The 27,147-nt window shown below is 36.0% G+C and overlaps 2 protein-coding genes across 2 annotated transcripts; one reads left to right on the top strand and one right to left on the bottom strand.

Moving 5' to 3' along the window:
- Nucleotides 1-2,347: 2,347 nt before the first annotated feature.
- Nucleotides 2,348-10,207, top strand: LOC307121093 (uncharacterized protein). Its single transcript, XM_079808510.1, has 4 exons — nt 2,348-2,575; nt 2,656-2,784; nt 2,917-3,013; nt 6,826-10,207. The coding sequence occupies exons 2-4, from the start codon at nt 2,700-2,702 to the stop codon at nt 7,121-7,123; spliced, it is 480 nt and encodes a 159-aa protein (XP_079664636.1). The 5' UTR covers nt 2,348-2,575; nt 2,656-2,699; the 3' UTR covers nt 7,124-10,207.
- On the bottom strand, nt 6,633-25,565 carry xpnpep1 (X-prolyl aminopeptidase (aminopeptidase P) 1, soluble). The gene is made up of 20 exons (XM_079808505.1): nt 25,420-25,565; nt 23,848-23,969; nt 21,452-21,515; nt 20,538-20,642; nt 20,190-20,282; nt 17,892-18,035; nt 17,688-17,783; nt 17,504-17,585; nt 17,198-17,408; nt 13,458-13,547; nt 13,322-13,372; nt 13,132-13,190; nt 12,827-12,904; nt 12,657-12,728; nt 11,707-11,767; nt 11,523-11,592; nt 11,246-11,419; nt 10,234-10,310; nt 8,178-8,276; nt 6,633-7,777 (listed from the first exon to the last, which is right to left on the bottom strand). Exons 2-20 carry the CDS (start codon nt 23,962-23,964, stop codon nt 7,658-7,660), a joined length of 1,863 nt encoding a protein of 620 aa, XP_079664631.1. The 5' UTR covers nt 23,965-23,969; nt 25,420-25,565; the 3' UTR covers nt 6,633-7,657.
- Nucleotides 25,566-27,147: the final 1,582 nt, after the last annotated feature.

Raw genomic sequence — 27,147 nt, 5'->3', positions numbered from 1 at the left:
AATGCTAAATTTCATGCAGTTTGCTGAGAACCACCCACAAGCATTGTTAGGTATTTTGTGGCAGCCTTTAGCGTATGGTGAGAAAGATTTCTGTTATTATAACTGGCATTTGTCATAAATCAGCATTGAAGCCTTTCGAAGCCTTTCATTGACCCATGTCTGAGCCCAATATAACTGAGATTTACCCACCAGGCTGTCCAGCAAACATTCTCAGCAATGGCATGAGGTGTCGTGATCCCATGAATTCACGGTTATGCATCAAATCTATTGACTCTGGCATGACTTGAAGAGGAACACGTTTATACAAATAATTAAACCCAGCATCCATTTACAACCCTTGTTCGGGCTGGAGACCAAACAAGATGGTAATTTATTCCACATGTTGGTATAAAGCTCGAAATGCAGTGTAATATGATGATTGGGCCTTTCAACGTCTTAAAACGTACATATTTGATATCCTAAACCATAAAAATATTAGACAACAGCCTAATTTTCACCAGAACAACTGTAAATGCTTTACAAAGATTATATAATTGAATAAGGACCCAATAGATCTGCAGCTCAGAGTTCAATGATTCATGACTCATTATGGTTTATTTGAAATGTGAATCACTTGTTGATGTATGTTGTTCTATGTTGCTATGATATAAAGCGGATCTCTATACGGTAAGACCTATGTTTATTTACTAGCTAATACAATATAATTAAATAAGTCAGTTATTGGTCTAACGTTAATGTATAAAATCCCGTAGTTTGTTTTGTGTGCGCGATAAATTCAACATCACCTGTATCGTCGGTTCTCCAACAGGGCGGGAAAATCATGATTTAAACAAACGATAGGCTATGTCTAATTTTCTAAACTTGTTAGCTGTTACATGCCAGTTTGTATATTCACCTTAGAAAATGTAGTAGGCCTAATCAGAAATATGATATTGTTTTGAACACAGACGGCTACTATCAAAACTGCAGTTTGTTTAGGTTTTATTATATTTTGTAATGCTCAGATACAGGTTTTATGCATCTAATAGTGTGTATATAGGCTAATTTGTATATATTGGCGTTTAAAATAGTTTGCTCGTCAGAAGCATAGGTCAGAAGCTGCATGATTTGAGCGCCAACACTGACATCTAGTGGTTGTTGTGAGCACTGCATGAGCAGCAAGTGTTACTGATGATAGCAGACGAATAATTTATCATACTGTGTTGTATGTATGTACAAGGTAGTATCGTATCGTACAGATATGCCGTTTGAAATGAAATCTGATAGGCTGTCGTGATCTTCCATGACCTGTCCAATGCTAATATTAGGGTAAACATGGGGGAAGATGCCCCTCTTAAGAACAATGTGATTTATTTTTAAACTTAAATATAAGCATAGCATGTGCAGGATGATCATGCATCAGCCAATGTGTTATTATAGGAAATAAATTGAAAAATTTGCTAATTAAGTTGTTATCGCACAAAACGTCAATTAAAAGAGGGGTAAAATGGCCCCCACTGGGGTATAAAGCCCCCCTGGATAAACTTTTACAGAATGTATAAATGGCTTGATATAATTATTAATATTTCTACATTTTTAAAAGTGTCATTAATGTAAAATACTAAATCAACTGTCATCTCAATGGCAAAAAGTGTCCCAATAAACATAAATGAACCCTAATCGAATAATCAATGACAATTGAATAATTCTGTGCCAATTATGGGTGGCCAATCAAATTTTATCTTGTTACTTCAAAATAAAAACTATAACTTTTACCCCACAAATCTAACAACCTTGATGTGTCCACAAATCCCTCATTAACAAAAAAACACACACACACAAACTTTGATATTCAACACACAATTTCCATTTTCCAGACACAAAATTAGATCAATTAACCTCAAAACTGTTTCGGCTGACTAAATCTCACAAATGTTGATATTCAGATGAGGTCATCCCATATTACCCTGCCAGAGAACATATAAAGCCTATTTATTATTATAGGCATGAAACATTAGTCATGTGTGAAGACATTGAACATTTCCGAAGCATTTGCATTGTGATTTAATGGCAGTTTTGGTCAGTCTTGTAGCCAAATTCTTGATGTATGTGTATATTTGTCTGAGGAATGTCCTTTAGGAAATGTGGAAGAAGGAAAAAATGAAAAGTCCAGTGGGATTGTCTAATAATAGAAATCATAACTATTCCAGAAAAGAACTTTGAAGGCAAATCCAGAATGGTGCATTGTAAACAATGTTGGAAACGAGTGAGCATCATGGGATTATTTCCCAGCATTCTCATGTAGAGTGCCAGAGTTAATTGCGTAATTTTGTTTTTAAAGTCCCAGATGAAATGAGGCATGAACGCTAATGAATGCGGGCTTTGTGTTTAGAACCCGTTCGGAGATGCTGCATACATAAGTTATGAACATTTCCCCTTAACTTTGTGTTTCCAAATGAATATTGCCCTCTGAATTCTTTGGATTGTGCACAAAAAACGTTCAATATCTTGCTCTGGGTTTCTGGGATGTGGCCTGGATCTTCAAGGAACTCAAGCTCTCTCGAATGAATTTAGGGGGCCACTGTGGGGTGATGAGGTAGTGCCGTTTCCATGGAGCCAAGTCCACTGGAGTCACATGGCTTCAGACTAATAAATATTCTGGCCATCTCTTTGCAGACCGAGCAGTTTGTTGGTCACTTTTGGCTTATGCCATCGGCAACATGAGCCTAACGGGGATCGCTCTGTCTCTTAACGGGACGGCCTCATTGGAACCAGATGACACTGAAACACGAGCCGCTCTCTATGGTGAGTAAACCCATAGTTTGAACTCATTTTGATCAGTGTATCTAATGTTGTACCAAAACGTGCTTGAGCTAACTCTCTCAAAATATGTTGCTTAAAAGTCTAAATACTTGATTTTTTTCTTTACTCACACAGAAGTCCACATATTCAACATCACGCTTTCTTCAATAGCACTGTGCGTCCTGACAGTGACAGGAATCATCACCTGTAATTCGTATCTAAGACACAGAAGGTGAGTATAAACAGACATGTCCTGTGGGCCAAAAAAATATTTGGACACTTAAGCCACACATTTAACAAATAATGGCCCGGTTTCACAGACAGGGCTTAGACTAAACTATGATTAGGCCTTAGTTCAATTAGGGCATTTAAGTAGCTTTTAAACATGTACTAGAAAAAAAACTTGAGACAAAACAACGCCAGACATATTTTAAGATAATTTAGTTCAAGATACTTTTAGTTTAAACAGCTCAAACATGCATTTTAGTCTGGGACTAGCTTAAGCCTTGTCTGTGAAACCGGGGGTATAATGTCTTCGGGGTAAAGTCTCTGAGAATTTGGCAGAACAATTGGTAAGGAAATAGGAGCTTAAGCAAAATATTTCACATAAAGACGTTTGACAGAAACATTTCAAATTTTTTAAAATCTTACATTTTTTTTATCAGAATGGTGCAAACTTGGTAAAGGTTTTTGGCAATTGCTAGGTGAACAAATATGTGGGGAAAAAATCATGAACATGATTCAAAAAGGTTAAATGGTCCTTAATAAAATAGTCGCACTTGTACTGTTCGTGGAATTGTAAATGAATGGGAAACAAATTTCATCTAGTGAAAACTTTTGGTATTGCGCCCAAACAAAATCTCAGTGAAAGCTAATTTCAACCTTAAATGTGGACCACAGCTTGTTTTGGATTAAGGGATTTAATTTGTAGTTTTAGAGAATCATTTTTTTGGAAAATAGTATTTTTTGTGAATTTTTCATAACAATAAACGTACAATTCTATAACTCTTTTTAACCTTTTTTTTCCCACTTCAGTAATAATCTGCCAAGTATCTTAAAAAAAAGGCCTGTGCTCCAAGTACGCATTCAAGATTTATGACGGTTTAAGCTGGAAATTTCATTTTCAGGTCTATGCTCAAAATGTTTTTAAATGGATAATAACTACTGCATAAATATAATTTAGTAACATAAAATCCACTAGAAATACAAAATATTAAATAAGAAAACATTATATAACTAAAATATAGTATATTCATTTAATGGAATACATTTATTGAAATATATATATATGTAATTGAAATGTATATATATATATGTGAATAATTTTAACTAAATAAAAGCAATCATACAAAATGCATTTAGTACCGTCCTAAGATATTTTACATAAAAAAATGCTTACTTAAAGTCCACAAGACAAAAGAATAGCTGAATTTATTAAAATAACCCGTTCAAAAGTTTATGAACCATTAATTCTCAATACTGTATGTCGTTCCCTGGATGATCCACGGCTGTTTTTTGTTTTGTGATGGTTGTTCATGAGTCCCTTGCTTGTCTTGAGCAGTTAAACTGCCCAATGTTCTTCAGAAAGTCCTTCTGGTCCTGCAAATTCTTCAGTTTTCCAGCATCTTTTGCATATTTGAACCCTTTCCAGCAGTGACTGTATGATTTTGAGATCCATCTTTTCACACTGAGGACAATTGAGGGACTCAAACACAACTACTAAAAAAGGTTCAAACATTCACTGATGCTCCAGAAGGAAACACGATGCATTGCTTCTGAAGGGCAGTACTAAATGAAAAACAAACAAAATAAGAAACATTTGGACATCTTCATCCTGCTCAAAAGTTTTCACCCCCCTGGCTTAATGCATTGTGTTTCCTTCTGGAGCATCAATGAATGTTTCAACCTTTTTTAGTAGTTGTGTTTGAGTCCCTCAATTGTCCTCAGTATGAAAAGATGGATCTCAAAATCATACAGTCATTGCCGGAGAGGGTTCAAATATGAAAAAGAGGCTGGAAAACTGAAGAATGTGCAGGACCTGGAGGATTTTTCTGAAGAACATTGGGCAGTTTAACTGCTCAGGACAAACAAGGGATTCATGAACAACCATCACAAAGCAAAAAAAAAACGCCGTGGATCATCCAGGGAACGACACAGTATTGAGAATCAATGGTTCATAAACTTTTAAACGGGGTTATTTTAATAAATTCAGCTATTTTTTTGTCTTGTGGACTATAAGAGAAAAAAAAAAAAGTAAAATATCTTATTCAGGATGGTACTAAATAAAAAATAGTTAAAATTATTCACATTTTCACAGATTCTGCAAGTGGTTCACATACTTTTTCTTGCCACTGTATATATAAACATACATATGGAAGGATATATTATATACTTGTATACTTTATATAACTAAAATCTAGTACACACACACACACACACACATATATATATATATATATGGAAGGGTTAAAACTAAAATGTAAACTAATGCAAAGTTTCTCAGGGAAACGTATACTATCACACAAGTTTTGCGAAGCATCGGAATATTGTTTTTCTTCGCACCTTGTCTTATTTCCATCAAAGTTTTGCTAGCCAATGCAAATTTATATAATAAATATAATTTATTTAAATGCTTTTGAGTTTGTTTGCAGAGGTCTTGTGTTTCCCAGAGTAACATTTGTCTTCCAAGATCATTTTTCCATCACAACAGTTTTTCGAGCGAACACAAAGTTCCTCAAGGGACGCAAAATAGCTGAAATATTTATTTCAATGCTTTTGAGTTTGCTCGCAAAACTTTTGCCTTCTCTCACAAAAGTATTGCATTTCCCAGAAACATTGCATTTGCCTGCTAAAACACTGTATTAATAGTTTTTCCTCCCACTTTATATTATTTTTATCACAACCATTTTGTGAGCGAATGGAAGGTTTCTCAGGGGACACAAAATCATTGAAGTAGTTGATTTCAATGCTGGGTTTTCTCGCAAAACGTTTTAATTCTCTTTCAAAAGCATTGTGTTCCCCTGAGAAACTTTGCATTTGCTTCCAAATGCATTGAAATATAGTGTTTTCCTCCCATATTATTTCCAACACAAAAGTTTTCAAAATCTTTGAAATATAATTTATGTCAATGCCTTGAGCTTGCAAAAATGTTGCGAGAACGCAAAAATTTAGCAAGATACACTCAAAAAAAATTCACTTTCACTGCTGTTAGTTGCACTCAAATCATCCTTGTTGACATTGCTTAAAAAACTCATGTAACTAAATGAGCTTAAATTTATTGAGTTGTTTCTACTAAAAATGAGTATTGTCAGCTTTACTTAATAAGTGTTTGTTCGGTCAATGTAACATTGCTTTGTGAAACAAACAAACTGGGCAGTGGATCTGTTGTTCCCAGCATGCTTTGCAAGGGATTTATGTGTTTAGGCTGTGGGCACTCATACACACATTTATTGAATGGAATTCCTGGCCTCAATTAAATTAAGTTTGTCCAATTAAGTTATTTTTGCATTTTGTTTCTAAAAATATGCTTGTTGTTATTTAATAGTTTTCCACTTACACTTGTAGAGCAAATACTTAATTTAATAAGGTAAATTAAATCGATAAATGTGTTCACCTAACATAATAAACTTTTATAAATTTAACATAACATTATTAAGTAAACTGCACATATAAATATTATGTAACAGTGACAAATTCAAATGGTTTGTGTTTACTCAAAGAAATTGTCAGCTTTACTTGATTTTCTTTTGTTCATATAACTAAATTGTTACTCAATTACTCAATATAGTTGCGTGGAACCACTTGACGCTGCTTTTTTGAGTAAATTTAACAAGTCATTTTTTTTTTTTTTTGAATCCAACGTTTTTTGGGGGAAATTTCAATGTTTCCAAAGCAAGAGAACGCAAAAGCATTACAATTTATTTTTCCCTCCCATCACCATGTCCTTTTAAGGGCTTCATGTTGCTGTCTTATTTGGTCAAGACCTTCTTATTGGATCTTAAATTGAGTCTAATAGCTGTCATGGTACGTATTTTTGTGTCACAGGAAGTGTAAGAGGGCACGTGTCTATGAGAGTGCCGTGGCCTGCGAGGTTCCCGAAGAGCCAGTGGGTGTTACTTGTGTGAAGAAAACCCATAGTTTCCGTAACCCGCTCGCCCTTTTCAGACGACTGGAGGGGCCAAAAGACAACTCACGGATCCATTACATCTACACCAACCCTCTGCCAGTGGGACACGAGGAGGACAGAATCCCCCCTTACACTCCACTCACGCTGCAGGACTACGCCAACGACCCCAAGAGCGGCATCACCCTGGTCCCACCCATTTTTTACATGCAGCTGTAGACAGTCCTTGAAAGTTAGCATTTAAGGAAAAAGAGACATTTAGGAGAATGTTCACTCTGCACTTTTTCTTACAATGAAAGTGAATGGTGACCAAAAATCACCATAAATGTGGTTCATGTCTTCTGTGCTATATTCTAGATTTATTACATCTGTTCCTCACACAAAGTTAGAGTATGGATTTGGATCTGGTTAATATATGCTTTTAGGCTCAGATGTTTATCAAAAATTGATAATTTTGCATTTCACAGCTGAGAAAGTCCTGCAGGTTTGGAAGAACATGAGCGTGAGTAAATCATTTTTTGGATGAAATTATTCCTTTACGTCTTCAGGATGAGCAAAAGTAAAAGGCAGTGTATCTTTTTCACACAGTTTTTAATTAGCGCATAAAACAGCTGAAAGTGTGCTTTACAAAAGAAGCAGAAAGTGACATATCCACCATAAAAGCAGATAGAGGCCAAGACTGAGAGAACGACAGGAAAAAAAAAATTCACTGCCGATTGTTACAACGATGAAAAAAAACCCCAGTAAACATTTTTAGACAATCGACTGAGTTTCCCGGATCAGCCAATCCAGAGCCTCCTTCCTGCCTTGCCGCTCCAGCTCTGCTCCAATCGTCTCCCGGCATTTTGTGTGGTAGTCATTCACCCAATCACGCTGCAAGATAACAATTTTATATTATTACAGCAATCCATGCTTTAACGCAAACCATTTCATAGAGGTTTAAAGGATTTATGCACTGATATGATAGCTCTCTCAAGCATAAAGCCCAACGTATCCTTCGGTTTTTATGTGTATTTATGCTAGGGTATGCGTGGCATAAATTTCCTCATCAACATTTTCAAATGGAGTGCGTTTTGAGAGGCTATGCATTCAGCTGCAAGCATACGCTAAGCGTACACATAAAACATTTTCTGTTCAGTTGTTATTAGCATTTTTTTAAATAAACACTTGTAACAAACATCATTTGTAAGATGTTTTTTTCATAGTTATCGTACAAACTGCCTAATACTTGGCCATTGCTACCCAACCGTAGTATCTATCGGCCTGCTCTTACCTCTTTCTGTGTGAGCAGGTCTGTGTTGATCATCTTCAACTGGATGGGCACCAGGGTGAGGGGTTCAAACGTCAGACTACCTCGGTTCCTGTAGTTATACTGAAAGAAATAAAGTTAAAGGTTAACTTAACCCTAAACCAACTTTTTTTTTGTTAATGATCTGCAAGACTGGGGCTTTATTAATGCTGTTAATTGATTCAAGGAAATGTTTTGACATTTGGGTATAAAGTGTTTTAATTCTATATGGTGTAAAACCGTCTAAGTGCTGCCCTCTTAAGGTTGAACGATGGCTACTGCAGTTGAATTTTCCTATTGGACGTTGTAGGTCATCGTGACGTATGATGGTTCTTCCAACGGCTCACTACCCACGGCCCTGGCACGAGCTCACCACGCCCTGAGAAATGTTTCCCCCAATCACATGATGAGAACGGCTTCACTCCAGTATGAACTGTCATATTACATGAAGTAGAAACATTATGAATGAACCTTACTTGACACTTGCTTTAACATTGTAATGAAGAAAATACGGTTAAATAATGCAGTTCTCAGTACACGTCAGGCTTTTCTTGCGATATTGATGCTGTCCGTCGTGGTAACGAATAACAATACCGATGTCTAACTTTTATTTGAGGAAATCTGTTTATAATAGGCTATTAGGTTTGAACTTATTGGTCCTGTGCTGCTTATTGATTCAGTTAATTTGAATGAAAATACATTGTATGTATCTGATCTATTTTTAGTGGCATTCAGTGCAAGGATTTGACTGTTCATATATTAGGTCAGTTCTCTTGCGCTGCTGCTTCACTAGCATCGTCCGCATCGGGAGTTAACGCAGTTTGAGCCAGCGGCTCATATTGATAAGGCTCCGGGTCTGTGTCTACAGACAATTCACCCTCCTCCACTTCAAGTGAAGGTGGGGGAGAATGACCGCTCTGTTGCAAAGCTACTGGCGTCACTCCAGTCATTCTCCATCTTTGCCACTCGCGAGTCAGACAGCTGTCAATCAATTCGTCACTGCGGGTCTCAGGTGCACGCCCTTGGTTCATCCCTTCTGTCTCCGCTGGGTTCTGCCCACTTTTCCAGCATTTTTCAAATATTGCCAGTGGGTGGAGTTGAGCGCTGAGCTGGGGTTTAGTTACCCTTTAAAAGCTGAAATATCGTACTTCAGACCTCTAAAATGTGCATTCCATCATTTTTGGTTTAGTTTGTGCTGTTACATCTTAGACTCAATACTGACACCTATTGGTGTGGAGGAAGCATTACGTTGTTTGGACCAAGCGGCAACCTCCCGCAGTTTCTCTTGAAGCCAATACGGAAGTGACTTAAACTGCAATTCATCGACTGGCCGCTAGAGACAGGCTCCAGAAGGGAGCAGAATCTCATTGAGCCCCATGTTAAAATGCCCAACTTTACAGCAGAAAAAAACATGTTTACAGCCAGGTACAAATTGTGATTTTGGTCTATACGGCTAATTTTGCCCTTCATGACAACTGTGGGGGGGGTGAATGTTTTTATAACTCATTCGTTTACATTATATAAAGCCTTAAAGTTCTGCATAATTAAGGGCGTGGACACTTTGAGTGACAGGTGGATAGCCGTTTATCTGCTGTCTGTTAGTCATCGCGTCACCTTAGCTCCACCTACATCCCGCCTCTTTGCCCATTTTCTATTATCCGGGAGTGATGCGCTGCCAAGATGGCGACGGCCAGCTCGACCCTACTTTACGCTTCAAAACTGCTCTTCAGAATCCTATGGGTGGCATCATGGACACTACATCCATTTTTTTTTTTTTACAGTCTATGGTTTTGACATACTACCTCGGTTGTTAAGGGGAAGTTAAAAGAATCTTTCAAAGGCCATGAAATAATTTTTTGGTTTAGTTTGTGCTGTTACATCTTAGACTCAATACTGAATACTGTGTGAAGGAAGCATCACAAACAAATGTTTGGACAAAAATGTACCTTGTGCGCCTTTGAAATGAGCTGTATCAGAAAACGTATGTATTTTCTCAGCATAAATATGAAATGATTATGGAGTGGTTTGATGCAGTAGTTACTCTGGTTTTTGCTGGAACGACCAGGACAACGTTTTCCAGCCGAATGCCAAAAGATCCATCTTCATAGTACCCAGGCTCTGGAATAAAACATGCACAAGACTCAAATATATTGAACAAACTTGACCATAAACTTTAAATAGGTTAAAGAAGTATTAAAGGGATAGGTCACCCAAAAATTTAAATTAGCCCATGGTTTACTCACCCTCAAGTCATCCTAAGTGTATATGACATTCTTCTTTCAGACGAATACAGTTGGAGTTATATAAAAAAATGTCCTGGCTCTTCCAAGCTTTATAATGACAGTGAATGGTTGTTTCGGATTGGAAGTCCATAAAAGTGCATCTATCCATTATATAACTGCTCCACATGCTCCGGGGGGTTAATAAAGGTCTTCTGAAGCAAAGTGATGCGTTTGTGTAAGAAAAATATCCATATTTATAGACTAAAATAACTAACTTCCGGCGGACAGCTGTAAGCAATTCGACTTATGGCAAAAGAGTAACCCCTGATATAATGTATAGGACTCTTCTCTTATATCGAAATCCTCCGCCCTTTCTCTTTAAAAATTCAAAGTCTAGACTTCAAATTTATGACCGTTGTTTTGTTTTGCTCTATCATCTGCGCTTCTGCGTTCGCCAATACGCATGTGTCAAGGGTTCGCCGTAAATCGATGCGTATGGCGGTCTGCCGGAAGTTAGTTATTTTAGTTTATATAGTTTTAAATATGAATATTATTCTTACACAAACGCATCACTTCGCTTCCCATTCACTGCCAGAACTTCCCATTCACTGCCATTATAAAGCTTGGAAGAGCCAGGACATTTTTTAATATAACTCCGATTGTATTCATCTGAATAAAGAATGCCATATACACCTAGGATGACTTGAGGGTGAGTAAATCATGGGCTAATTTTCATTTTTGGGTGAACTAACCCTATAAAAAAACGTTCTTATAAACTCCTTATAAACGGCAATGAATAAATCCAGAATGAATGCAAGTGTGCTTCTGTACCATCGCTGACAATCATTCCGGCCTCCAGAGGTTCGTCTGCAAACGTTTTATAGCTGATGCCACACGGACCCTCGTGCACGTTAAGGAAACATCCGACACCGTGGCCGGTACCATGAAGATAGTCCAACCCAGAGTCCCAGAGAGCAGCACGAGCAAACGAGTCCAACAGGTGACCTGTAGAAAAGAACACAGTCCACTGAGACAAAACGCTTCTCTTTCACTCTACACAGCATTAGAGCACTTCAAACTGCTCCAAAACAAACCAAACTTGATGTACCTTTGGTACCATTGGGAAAAACCGCAGCACTGACAGCAATGTGTCCCTTTAGGACGTTTGTAAAACATTCCTGTACAAATCACAGTGTGGAAGGACAGAACAATAAGCAATTTGGGTACTGATAGCTTTCAGACTATTAAGTAAGGAGAGAGTATAATCTTGAAGGAAGTGTCTTGTATTTTACCTTCTCATAATCAGAGGGAGTCCCAAAATGTACCGTACGAGTCACATCTGTAGTTCCATCTCTGGAAATCAAAGATAAAAATGTTCATAATGTGTGTGCATAATATATATATACACACTATATTGACAAAAGTTTTGGGACGCCTGCCTTTACATGCACATGAACTGTAATGACATCCCATTCTTAATCCGTAGGGTTTAATATTGAGTTGGCCCACCCTTTGCAGCTATAACAGCTTCAACTCTTCTGGGAAGGCTTTCCACAAGGTTTAGGAGTGTGTTTATGGGAAGTTTTGACCATTCTTGTAGAAGTGCATTTGTGAGGTCAGACACTGATATTGGATGAGAAGGCCTGGCTCACAGTCTCCGCTCTAATTCATCCAAAAGGTGTTCTATCGGGTTGAGGTCAAGTTCCTCCACACCAAACTCACTCATCCATGTCTTTATGGACCTTGCTTTGTGCACTGGTGCGCAGTCATGTTGGAACAGGAAGGGGCCATCCCCAAACTATTCCCACAAAGTTGGGAACATGAAATTGTCCAAAATGTCTTGGTATGCTGAAGCATTAAGAGTTCCTTTCACTGGAACTAAGGGGTCGTGCCCAACCCCTGAAAAAGAACCCCAGACCATAATCCCCCCCTCCACCAAACTTTACACTTGGCACAATGCAATCAGGTAAGTACCTGTCTCCTGGCAACCGCCAAACCCAGACTTGTCCATCGGATTGCCAGACCGAGAAGCGTGATTCGTCACTCCAGAGAACACGTCTCCACTACTCTACAGTCCAGTGGTGGCGTGCTTTACCCCACTGCATCCAACGCTTTGCATTGCACTTGGTGATGTAAGGCTTGTAGAAATGCTGAAGTTCAATAATTTGGAGGGGTGTCCCAATACTTTTGGCAATATAGTGTTTATTTTTGTAACCAATTAAGCTAAAAGTTGTGTTCTTACGTGTACTGCGCGCCGGAGTCAATAAGATAAACTTCATTAAGAGAAAGCGTTCTGTTGGTTTCTGGGAGAGGCCTAAAAGACAAATCAGAAAGAACAGGTATTTTAAAAAAAATAAGCAAAAAAAAAACTTTAAATGCATGGTTACATACTATATTATCACAGCACCCCACCTGTAATGTATTATGGCCCCATTAGGACCGACACTAGAGATCGTTGGAAAACTCAGCCCAACAAAGTCTTTCTGTTGACTAGACAGACAAAGAAGAAAAGATTTTCAATTGAAAGTAGATTTTCTTGCTGCCTCAGTGTCTGCAGTTCCACAGATCAACAGATGGTGGAGCCACAATCTCATACAAGAGAAAAACAGCAAGTAGTGCAGAGTTTTAAATTCACTGCCAAATAATTAAGTCAATGTTTGTGGAAAAAATTATTGTTTGGTTCTTTTTGCAGGTCAAATGCAGCGTGTTTGACTAACCTGCGTAATTCTTCTGCCTTATCTGCTGCTGATATTTCTGTGACCGTACCTTTGGGAATCTATATAAATGATAGACACTCTTATATTAGTGTTATGTATTCATCATTCAGTCTATACAGAAATTTTACAAGGAAAAGTCTTCCTGAATATATTTCAAGCGGATAAAATAATTAATTCTACAGAATTATACCTCTTTCTCCAGCCAGGCAAAAAGTTCACACAGCGCCACAGCGTCTTTGATCTGTGATAAAAAAAAATATTGTGATTAACTAAGCAACAAAGTTTAAGGAATATTTTCTGGAATATCTCTAGCCATGTGGACTTACATGTGCCATTTTCATGCCATGGATCTCTGTGGGGTTCTTGACAGCTTTAGCCAGACATAAGGGTGTGTATGGGATTGCAGATCTGTGGGCCTGGACAATTACAATTGAAATCAATTTTAATGTAATCAATAAAAGTTATTCATATTCAACCATTCAACCAAGGTGGAAAATTCAAATATCTAGACTTTCCAAAGTTTTGAGTAAAGCAACCTGGTCACATTGCAACCATAAAAAGGCATGAAACAATATTAAAAAAAATATGTTAAATGACAGTGATTTGCCTTATATCCAAAGGATGGGACATTTGCTGTGAATATAGGGAATTTTTCCTCGAAATAAGCCCCTTTAGTATGTGGCATCCCTCAGGGGACAATTTTGGGAACGCTTTTATTTTCCCTGTATATTCTTCCTTTGAGTTCTGTTTTTCGGAAGTATAGTATCTCTTATCACTGTTAGACGATCACATGATTTTGAGTTTTAATTTCCAGAGAGTTTAGATGAGAAATGTTTCCGAGTGCTATAATGGCATCTTGCTTTGGCTGTCTAATAAAATCACAGCAAACTGATCACATTGCAACCATAAAAAGGCATGAAACAGCATTAAAAAAGGCTTTAAAAAATGACATTTTGTAACATGGCAGTGGCTTGCCTTCTATCCAAAGGATAGGACATTTCTTGTGAATATAGGGAATGTTTCCTCCAAATAGGCCCCTTTAGTATGTGGTGTCCCTCAGGGGACGATTTTGGGACCACTTTTATTTTCCCTGTATATGCTTCCTTCGAGTTCTATTTTTCATAAGTATATTATCTCTTATCACTGTTACACGATCACACGATTTTGAGTTTTAATTTCCAGAGAGTTTAGATAATGTTTTTTGGACAATGTTTGCAATGCTTTGGCTGTCTAATCATTTCCTTCAATTAAATGAGAGTAAACAGAGGTTCTGATTGTAGGCCCTTCCATTCTGTCATTGGTCTCCCCCAGACTACATTAGCTCGTCTGCAATTGGTTCAAAATGCAGCAGCACAGCTTTTAACTGGGATGAGAAAACATGACCATATTACAACCATATTAGCATCTTTACATTTGCTTCCTGTGAAATTTAGGAAATTCTCCTTTATGTGTACAAGCGCCCTACTTTATTAGTGACCGCTTCCTTCGCTTTCCTTCTAGAGCACTTGGGTCTTCTGCTAAAATGCTTTTAAAGGTTCCTCGTTGTAATTATAAATCAAGAAGTGACTGTGCTTTTTCTGTAATGGGTCCTAAACTTTGGAATAGTCTCCCAGTCCATGTAAGGTTTGCTCAATCAATTTAAATCATTCTTAAAAATATTTTTTTATTCTCTAGCTTTTGAATAGTCTTTCTTCTATGCTGAGGCAGGGCCTAAAACTAACTTTTTGCCACACCTGCCAATGGCCAGTGAAGAAAATTTACCGGTCATAAATATTTTTTTACCAGCCATGAACCAGATTAATCCTTATTAAAGTTACAAAAAATCTAGATCAGTGTAATATGTGACCCTGGACCACAAAACAGGTCATAAGTCGCACAGGTGTATTTGTGGCAATAGCCAACAATACATTGTATGAGTCAAAATTATAGATTTTTCTTTTATGCCAAAAATCATTAGGATATTAAGTAAAGATCATGTTCCATGAAGATATTATTATTAAAAATATGCATTGCTAAGGACCTCATTTGGACAACTTTAAAGGCGATTTTCTCAATATTTAAGTTTTCAAGTTTTTTTATTCCAGATTTTCAAATAGTTGTATTTCGGCCAAAATTGTCTTATCCTAACAAACCATACATCATTGGAAAGCGTATTTATTCAACTCAGATGATGTATAAATATCAATTTCAAATATTTGACCCGTATGACTGGTCACATATGTTTTGTTGTTCCGATCAAAATTGAAAACACAACACGGCAGCAGGAATATTAGGCTGCTGTCACTTTAAGAGCGAATGCACAGATCCAATATACTGATACACATGTAGTTTCTTTCTCAACCGTTTATGTTCACTTAAAGGGATAGTGATAATTTACTCACCCTCATGTTGTTCCAAACCTGTATGAATTTCTTTGTTCTGCTGAACACAAAAGAAGATATTTTGAAGAATATTTATAACCAAACAGGTGTGGGGCAACATAGACTTCCATATTTTTTCCCCAAACCACTGTTTGGTTACAAATATCAAATAGCTTCCTTTGTGTTCAGCAGAAGTAATTTATACAGATTTGGAACAACCTGAGGGTGAGTAAATGATGACAGAATTTTCATTTTTGGGTGAACTATCCCTTTAAAGGGTTAGTTCACCCAAAAATGAAAATTCTGTCAGTAATTACTCACCCTCATGTTGTTCCAACCATGTAAGACCTTCGTTCATCTTCGGAACATAATTTAGTATATTTTTGATGAAATCTGAGAGCTGTCTCACTCCTCCATAGGCTTTCAGAGGGAATGAAACTTGATGGCCCAGAATAGTAAGTAAAAACGTCATTTAAGGAGTCCAAATGACTACAGTGGCTCTGTATTAAGTCTATCATGCGACGAAAATACTTTTTGAGCGGAAAAACAACAAAAATAACGACTTTATCACACTATTATTGTTGTTCAATTTGAGCCTCTGACGAGAGTTCGCGGGAGTGCCACGACGCATGCGCGAGAACTGAGATTAACCCTACTCCGAAAGAGGGAGCAGCCAGTAACAAGTAGTAGTAGAAGAAGAACGCCGTAATCTCAGTTCTCGCGCATGCGTCGTGGCACTCCCGCGAACTCTCGTCAGAGGCTCAAATTGAACAACAATAATAGTGTGATAAAGTCGTTATTTTTGTTGTTTTTCCGCTCAAAAAGTATTTTCGTCGCATGATAGACTTAATACAGAGCCACTGTAGTCATTTGGACTCCTTAAATGACGTTTTTATTTACTATTCTGGGCCATCAAGTTTCATTCCCTCTGAAAGCCTATGGAGGAGTGAGACAGCTCTCAGATTTCATCAAAAATATACTAAATTATGTTCCGAAGATGAACGAAGGTCTTACATGGTTGGAACAACATGAGGGTGAGTAATTACTGACAGAATTTTCATTTTTGGGTGAACTAACCCTTTAAGTTATAACTGACTATGTATACTTGCCAAGACGGGCATTTTGACATAATTTTGTTTGAATATGTCTGTTCAAGCGCAAAAATGCATGGAAGAGAGACTTTTTCTGACTGCTTTTCAGTATTTGCACGCTGTCTGAGACGCGGTTTTCTGGGTGCGTACTTAGGATGATTGCACACAGAAAAATCCCCAAACAGCGAGTGAGTTATGAATCAAGTTCCCTTTCGCGTCTTCTTGCGCTTGAATATTTAAATTGGCAAGGCATAAACTTTTGTGATGATGCAGCACTGTCCCGAGCATCATTCATGTTTGTTAACGTTCATGTTCTCACAATACTCCATAGTTAGATTCATAAATTCGTAACAATATTACCGGCTAACTGGCGATTATGGTTTCATAGACTCGCCAACATCGATTGTTAATTTTAGGCCCTGTTCTGAGGTATGCCTTTATTGTTTTGTTTTTTTAAATTGAATTTCTTGTAAAGATTGTCATTTTTGCCAATGTTTGTTGTGCTATATAAATTAAGTTGAATGATTCATTGCTATTTTTGAACTAAACAGAAGGAAATAACACTTCAACAAAAGATCGCTGAGCCACAAACTTTGATCTTTCATCTTGACTCACCTTGGGTATGACTTGTGTAAGAGCGCAGCTGGCTTTGTCGCAAATCCACATCTTATCTTTGGGCGCCAGCGCTGCACAAACCACCTCCAGCTCCGTGAACACAGACTCGTACGGAAAGCACTGTACGGTCAGATCCGGTTTGCTCGGGCTGTCCAGTTCCAAATGCTGCCGGACCGCCTGGTCCAACAAACGCTTGCTGTCCACAAACAACCTAACATAACATATGGACCAAATGACAGCAATGAGCACGGGTCATGTTTTGAAACTTTTTAGTATGAAGTGACGAATGAGGAATGCAAGTTTTACTTTATGCTGCTAATGCCGATGAAGGCGTAGGCGAAGAACACGGGGTTGTACTCGATGTCTGACCCGCGCAGGTTGAAAAGCCCTGGATAGAGAAAGTGAGATTTCATGTTTTGAATGTCACATGATCCATCAGAAGTCATTCCAATTACTATATTTGTGAAAACAAATACGCGGTGATACGTACACGCAATCTCATCAAGAGCTGTGACCACAAACCAGGAAATCTTCCTTTCTGCCATTTTTCCTCTCAGAGCTGTAATTTTATCTTGCCAAGTGAGACCTATACACGGGAAACAGCAACAAGAAGTTTTCTCTTAAACGTTGAGCAGCTCAAACTGTGCATTGAGCTCAAATATATATAGTGCATCGTCCGTTGAGAAGTACTGACCGGTGTATTTGAGCCCCAGGGAGATGAGTTTGGTGCTGGGTCGAGGCGGCCGATCCTCCCAGATGGCGTCAATGAGATTGTTCTGCACCGCAACCAAAGAGTGACCCGCACTGCTCAGAGCCTTAGACATGTTCTTCCACTGGTCTGAAAAACACAATCACGGACAACTGATGCACCTGCGAACATGGGGTTTTACAATCCAAATAATTATGATTTCTCTGATTGCAGCCACAGTAAGTAAAATACAATGAAATAGAGCAGCACGATTCAGAATGAATAGAGAATCACGATTTTTTGGGTTTCAAATAGAGATCACGATTCTCCCACTTTTGGATTTTGAGTAGAATAAACAATAACAAATGTTACATTAATTTGAATGAATGATTCAATGACTCGCTCATAAATACTTCACTTGTTTCATTACTGGATGAATCTGCGTCTTTGAATGAATATCTTGAATGAATCAATGACAAATACATGTTTAATGGTCACTTGTCGCTGCCAACCTATCTTTATTTGAAGCGTCAAGTTATTTTCAAAAAATGATTACACTATTTTGCCATTACCGGAGGTCTGTAACCACTATAGACATTGAAGGGGACAAGTCCAACTGAATAATTAGAAATGGCCAAATTGTCCCCCCCCAATATTTGATTGATTCTTGATGTTGCTCTGCTGTATTCCATTACACACCGCTCTGTTTGTTGCTAGGAGGACAAAAGTAAAATGTTACAAATTTAAGTTGGTTTGCCTCAGCGGTCACTGTCAGAATGAGTGAGATGGCCAGTCAAATCAAAAAAGGCGGGGCTTTTAGTGCGACACTTTAGTTATAGAAATAACTAGTTTTACAATAAAAACGTTCAGCGACTAACAGTAATATTGAGTGATGCAAACTTCTTGTAATTTTTTATGAAATTTCACCATTTTGAATGGAAAATATGACATTATGTAAATCATAACTGAATTTGACATGACAAGAAAGATGTTTAGCATTTTTACATATTAGGCAGATGAAAATAAGAGTGAATGTGTGCATATTAAAATATATATAAATATATATATATATATATATATATATATATATATTATTTGCAAATAGCTTACTTCATAACTACAATGGAACTGGAACTTATTTATTTTTCTTTATTTCCTTTAAATGCCTTTTAATCCAATTTAATCCCTTTTAATCCCCAGTACTTCTGTGATTGTATCATTACTTCTGTATTACAGTAATTCCTATTGTGTTGTTGAAAAGACTGTTTGTGAAGCGGTTTCATACCTGTACATGGAAAGTGCTCTCTCTGGGTCGCTGTGATTGTACTTGTCAAAGGTTTAATAGACAGAGACAAATTGTTGAAATAGGATCGCATGGGAGTTTGAATCGATATTGCGATCTTTTAACGACGAATCGTGCAGCTCTACAATGAAACACACAATTGAATACTAAAACTTTTTTTAAATTCACCTAGTTAAAAGCAGACTACTATGCAGAAACAAGGCCATTTAAAAAAAAAATATTTAGAATTAATAATATACTATATATATATATATATATACATATATACATTTTTTTTTTTTTGTGAAAATTATTTTAAAAGTTGCATTTTTACAGTAAAATCTAATTTTAATAAAAAGATCACTAAAATATATTTGTACACAAGTAAAGAATAATATAAATATAAATATATAAATATTTGTATAACTACAGTATATTAATTCATTTTCAATAATCTAGACTAATATGCAGAAGCATTACGGCTATTTAAACAATTAATAATTTTAAATATTTAATTAGTATAATTATTTCAAATGTAAATATTAATACAATTATTTTTATTGTATGAATAACTTTATTCATAGTTTTCAATATATATATATACACATTTTATTATTCTATTTAAATGATTAATTGTTTTATTATTAAATTACTAATTTTATATATATATACATGTAATTAAAAAAAATGTTGCATGGCACACCTACTAATGAAAATATCTGTATGGATAACTATATTCAATATATACTAATAAGCAGAAGCACAAGACCATTTAAACAAAAAAATATGTAAAAAAAAAAATATGAATAGTTTTTTTTTTAAAGAAATAAAATACAATTATTAATATAATTTTGACTTAAAAAAAAATAAATTTAATTCACTACAATACCCATATGTGAATAATATGTTCCCTTAATTAAAAAAAAAATGTTGCATGACGCCGCCCCTGGTAATATGGATAAAAAAATATTTGTGTGTATAACTATATTTTGTTGTATCTATGTTATTGTTGAATTCCTCACCGGCAGCAATGATCCAAGGATCAACTCCCACTTTGGAGTTTTCTGGGAGAACGCTGATGAGCCAGTCCTCCTGTGACGGTGTTTCCTTCAGTCCTGACCATACAAAATTAATGACAATTAATCAAATTGCTCTTTTGAACAACGGTGTATATGGGCTAATCGACATGAACCTCAAAATGTATCTATGTGAAGTCAGTGGAATGTGACTCAATATTAAATTCAAGAACATATTCTAATGAATGTTTTGTAATGCACCTTGGCCAACGTGCGTTCAATAGCATCGATCTGATAACAAATGTAATGACCTAGCAATTGCATGTCATAAAATTATGCTAACATGCACTGTACCCATTTTCATCAGAGTCCAGTTATTGTCCATTTGTTGGCAGGCCTGCAAGAAGTACCGCCCATCTGTCCATAAAGCTGCGTGCTGTTCTGTGACAATAGCAGTACCTGAAACAAGCAGTTTTTAAATAGTTGTTGTTAATAATAATATTATTATTATTACTAGTAGTAGTAAAACTCATTAATTTAAATGAATAAATGATTACTTTAAATTCTTATTTGTAATAATGTGTTATTTATGTGTTATATATAATATGTTTTTTATAATAATAATAATAATAATAATAATAATAATAATTATTATTATTATTATTATTACTAGTAGTAGTAGTATTAGTAAACATTTGTAAAAAACAAAAAAAACGTTACAAATTATATATTATTCTTATTAATTTATGTATGATTATAATTATTATTAGTAGTGGTATATGAGAGATGTTGGGTTATGATTCATGTCACTCCTGAATGAGTCTGTGCCTCACATAGACCACCACAGTCAAAACAACATCTGGTCACGCCACTGAGCTGTAAATCATGCATGACAAGTGGTCTCTCATAGTCATGAGATATGAACCTCATATCCCACTTTTACTTCCCTATTCTTTGGGTGAATGAGATTGAGGTGGGGTGAACTGCATTTCATGTAGTTGCAATGTCGATAATTGTGTGTGTGTTTATCTGGGATTATATTGTCTGATTGTGATTTATTTCTATGCATCCACGTAATCTATATCTTGTAATAAATGTAATTGTTCCAATAAGTGTTAAACTATGATGTTTGTGCAACTCTATAGTTGATAAATCTCCACTGCGACCCAGTTAAACAGGGTATTAAATTATACTATTGTCATATTGCAAATTTGCAAAAGTGAATCCTGCAGATCCCAAAATAAAGTTAGAGCAAAATCTGCACACACCTGCAGAGCCGTTGAATCCGCTGATGAATTCACGACGACAGTCACAGGGCGCGATGTATTCACTCTGCAGGATGGACATATGCAGAGGGAAAACGAAGAGAAGAAGGGAAAAAGTGAGATTAGCTTTGTCAGCAATCAATCCTAATTACTGCTAATTGAACCGCCCAGTAGCATGAAAGAAAACAATCAGCAGGACACACACACACACGTGCACGCGCATAATCAGAGGAGATTGCATAATCACAGAGCCAGAGAGGAGGGGGTGAGGGAAGCCCATCACTCACACAATAGAAATTAAATGACTGAGACAGGACACTTCACACATGCACACAACACACTGAATGTTTATAAGGCAGCATTTTATATATCACAGGCAAAGTGCTTATAAATCACAGACTACATTTAGAATTTACTGGTTGTGGAATGTTCAAAAATCACATGCTGTATGTTTAGAAATCACAGGTTAAATGTTAATTAGGTCAAATTTGTATACATCACAGGTTGATTGTTTATAAATCACAGGGTGTATATTTATAAATCAAAGGTTAATAAATCACAGGTTGAATGTTTATAAATCACAGATTGAATGTTTATAAATCACAGACTGTATATTTATAAATCACAGGTTAAATGTTTATAAATCACAGGTCAAATGTTTATAAGGTTAAATTTGTATAAATCACAGGTTGATTGTTTATAAATCACAAGTTAAATGTTTATAAGGTTACATTTGTATAAATCACAATTTGAATGTTTACAAATCACAGGTTGAATGTTTATATTAATGTTTATAAATCACAGGCTGTATATTTATAAATCACAGGTTAAATGTTTATAAATCACAGGCTGTACAGTATATTTATAAATCACAGGTCAAATGTTTATAAGGTTAAATTTGTATAAATCACAGGTTGATTGTTTATAAATCACAAGTTAGACGTTTATAAGGTTAAATGTTTATAAATCACAGGTTGATTGTTTATAAATCACTGGCTGTATATTTATAAATCACAGGTTAAATGTTTATAAGGTTAAATTTGTATAAATCACAGGTTGATTGTTTATATATCACAAGTTAAATGTTTATAAGGTTAAATTTGTATAAATCACAGGTTGATTGTTTATATATCACAAGTTAAATGTTTATAAGGTTAAATTTGTATAAATCACAGGTTGAATGTTTATAAATCACAGGCTGTATGTTTATAAATCACAGGTTAAATGTTATTAAGGTAAAATTTGTAAACATCACAGGTTGATGGTTTATAAATCACAGGCTGTATATTTATAAATCACAGGTTGAATGTTTATAAATCACAGGCTGTATATTTATAAATCACAGGTTGAATGTTTATAAATCACAGGTTGAATGTTTATAAATCACAGTTTAAATGTTTATAAATCACAGGTCAAATGTTTATAAATCACAGGTCAAATGTTTATAAGGTTAAATTTGTATAAATCACAGGTTGATTGTTTATAAATCGCAAGTTAAATGTTTATAAGGTTGTATAAATCATAGGTTGAATGTTTATATTAATGTTTATAAATCACAGACTATATATGAATCACAGGTCAAATATTTATAAGGTTAAATTTGTATAAATCACAGGTTGATTGTTTATAAATCACAAGTTAGACGTTTATAAGGTTAAATGTTTATAAATCACAGGTTAATTGTTTATAAATCACAGGCTGTATATTTATAAATCACAGGTAAAATGTTTATAAGCTTAAATTTGTATAAATCACAGGTTGATTGTTTATATATCACAAGTTAAATGTTTATAAGGTTAAATTTGTATAAATCACAGGTGGAATGTTTATAAATCACAGGCTGTACGTTTATAAATCACAGGTTAAATGTTTATAAATCACAGGCTGTATATTTATAAATCACAGGTCAAATGTTTATAAGGTTAAATTTGTATAAATCACAGGCTGTATATTTATAAATCACAGGTTAAATGTTTATTAATCACAGGCTGTATATTTATAAAATCACATGTTAAATGTTTATAAATCACATGTTATATGTTTATAAATCACAGGCTGTATGTTTATAAATCACAGGTTAAATGTTTATAAAGGTTAAATTAGTATAAATCACAGGTTGATTGTTTATAAATCACAGGTTGTACATTTATAAATCAGATGCTGAATGTTTATAAATTACAGGTTGTATATTTATAAATCACAGGCTGTATGTTTATAAATCACAGGCTGAATGTTTATAAATCACAGGCTGAATGTTTATAAATCACAGGTTGTATATTTATAAATCACAGACTGCATGTTTATAAGTTGGAATGTTTATAAATCACAGGCAGTATATTTATAAATCAGAGGTTTCACATTTGTGGATCACAGCTCAAAGGTTTTTAGAGCAGGTTCACCTGATGTGCGTCTCCTGATGGGACGATGTAAGCTTGGATGGGCTCTGTGATGCACTTGCTGTTCCTCATGGCCTGCCGGAGCTGCCTGAGCAACTCCACTGTGATCTTTGGGGACATAGCGTCTGTTCAGAGTGAAAGAAATGTCAGTGGCGAAATTTACGCAATAATGACAGAGTGAAAAAACAATCAGTAATTTGCACACGTAATATTTTAGTCAATATCTAATTCTAATACACATGACCATTTCACTTTCCGGCCTATGCTAATCAAATATAATCGCAGTCGAATGATCGCTGTGTGAAAGAAATCAAAATGAATACAATTAAAAAACCAAACAATTAATTTTGTAAATCTGTTCATATCATTGACATTTCAGTCTATCAACATGAAATCACAATCAGCAAGTTATTATAGTGTCGACAGAACAAACATATACAAGTTCCTGGCTGTGCAAGAGTAAAAGAGTGTAAAAAAGGCTTTTGTGAACATAAAGAATTACCTGAAGTCATTTTGCGTCTGTGAACCTGAGATCTTACTGTTAACGTGGAGCTCAAAGTTGGAAGGATATGACATTATTAACCTTTGTCTCTCGGGTGGCATAAAGCAACCATCCCATAGTTAAAGATTTACTTCTACGTCTTCTTGTTCTGTGATCACGCAACCATAAACGTGAAATTGAAGAGCATTATTGGTTCCTTTGGCAAAAGACTAACACTAAACACTTTCTTTTTCGAAGATGTTTCTGTCACTGTAATCAATGAATTAAGGAATTAAACAAGTGATTAAATCAATATTCTGTTTTATATGAGATACTTATAATTCATTATGATTTTACAGTATTAATAAAAAATAGTATAGGCTAACCTACTATGCTGTAGTACGGTTACTTTCATGTTTTTTTTTTGTAAGGCTTCCAGGAACCTAAAGTTACAGATATTATAAATATTACAATTTATTTTTGTGGATACATAGCCAGAAAAAACAATTCTGTGCTTATTCATTCACAAATAATATGCGCTGTTGTCAAAAAGCTACATCATCGACTGGTAAATGTTACATCATCCAATCACGTCAGTGGAATTATCATATCGACAGCTGATTGGATAGACGGGCTCCACAGTTCGACAATAATAAACAATCTATATTTAAACATTCATTAGACGTAATATCTGCATTGTACGAGGAATTAACAACGCATCAGTAAACTTAAATAAAACCAAAACAATATTTAGTTCAAATGTATTTTTATGATGTTGTATCCGTGGTAGGTGTGGCAATTCCCCGTGCTGTCCATCCAAATACATGCTTTCAATTACAGAAATTGTATTTTTCTGCAAACATATTTGGTTGTATCTATTTTGCACGCATGTTTATAATTTTTTTTCTTTCTTTCTTATCAAAAGAGAGATTGTGTGATGCGCATTGACGTTTTCTCGATTATCAAAACACGCATATGTTATGCAAGCGACAACAATAACACTCGTCTTGGTCTCACGCTGCACAATCCACTGCCGTTTTCTGAGCATTGAGCACATATAGCGAATGACCGACATCAAATAATTCACCACTTACCTTGAAGAAGCCCGTCCTGAAATGTAAACTATTGGTAAAACTCTGCTGTTCCTTGTGTTAGTGTGTAAAGGAAGCTGCCATTACAGTGATGACGCGTGTGGACACGTGACAGGCTGCCTATTCTAGTCACATGGCGCACATGGGACATTCCCACTTCTAGGCTGTTTCCGAAATCGCCCCCTATACCCTCATTCACTATTCCCTACATTAGTCCACTGATATAGTCCACTTCGAAAACGAGTGAGTGATTTCGGACACTAAGTCGCCGGAAAGGCAGCCGTTTTTGCAGTTTGTGCTTGCTGTTTCGCAGCTCCAGTAATAATGAAAAGATTTATCCTGAACTCTGCTACGGAAACTAGCATGTAACCTTAATCAAACAATATAATAATCATCTTAAAAAGGATCATTTATACCTGTATGCATGATATTGGGCTGGACCAGTGCGGTTCGGAAGATGGATGGATGATTGATTCAGCTGTGGGCACTATTTGAGGGAACAGCCATTTAGTGGTGTCCGAAACCATAGTGGACGTTATTAAGTGCACTCATACAATCCCACAATGCACCACAATAACGAGTTTGCAACCGATGTATGCTCGACGGCTAGAGAATACCCATAATGCACTGTGAGAGTCGCGCCGTGCATTGAATGAATTCCCGCGTTTCGCCAGGAGATGGCATCGACTCACACACTTTTTAAGACCAATGATATTGGGCCCACTCACTTATCGTCTCTAATTGAGCACGTCTGTTTACATACCCTGATAAACACTGATTAAACGCGTTAGTAGCTTTATTTTCACTTTTCTAATATTTTCTTCATATTCATAGAAAATAAAATCCTTTCCGATCTGATATATGATGGAAAAAAGGATCAGTGCGAGTTTGGCAAAAGGCGAATTCGAACCTCTGATCGATTTGCGTCAAATCTTATCGTCAAGCCTCTTACCCCTACACTATTGCTGCTGATGAAGATTGTGTATTCCGTAGGTGTGTCTTCCTCAACCAGACGTTTAAACAAGCCGATATATTTAAATATATTTTTTGTAAATTGCATCTACTCCAGTAAAATGTTTCTGTTAAAGGACCCACCGACATTTTTTTTGCTTCTGACGCCCATAATATTAATAGTAGCCTACTATAAAGTATGAAATATATAGGCCTACTACAAATATTATTATTATTATTTTTAATTAAATGCTTATTAGTTACTTTATTATTCCCCTTTCCAAGTAAGTTCAGTGCCACACAAGTAAAGAGTTATAGGGTTAACTTTAAGCTTGTTGGCTCGTTTTTGGAGTAGTGGAGTAATGGAGAATGAGGGTACATAGGGCGAAACGGACAGCGGTAAGTTCATTCATTCAGTGTGCGACTCTCAGTGCGTTGAGAGTACACCGTCTGGTTGAGTGAGAGAACGTTTCAAACGCATAAGGAGTTGTTTCTCGTTTGCTCTCGAAATGCTCTCGCGGGACTTTGCTGTCATACGCCGATCGGGCATCGAACAAGCATATTCTCCAGCGCGTACATCTAATGTACACTCGTTATTGCGGTGCATGGTGGGATTGAATAAGTGCACTCAAAGACGTCCACTATTGTTTCGGACACCATTAAAAATGGATGTTCACTCAAATAGTGCCCTATTTAAGGGTATAGGGGGCGATTTCGAACACAGCCCTAGTCAATTTTAATTTGTGATTCACAGAAGTCTAGTGGATATGTATTGCTATG

Source organism: Gobio gobio, assembly GCF_949357685.1.
Source record: "Gobio gobio genome assembly, chromosome: 24".
NCBI classification, from domain to species: Eukaryota; Metazoa; Chordata; class Actinopteri; order Cypriniformes; family Gobionidae; genus Gobio; species Gobio gobio.
This window is presented reverse-complemented; position numbering and strand designations above follow the sequence as displayed.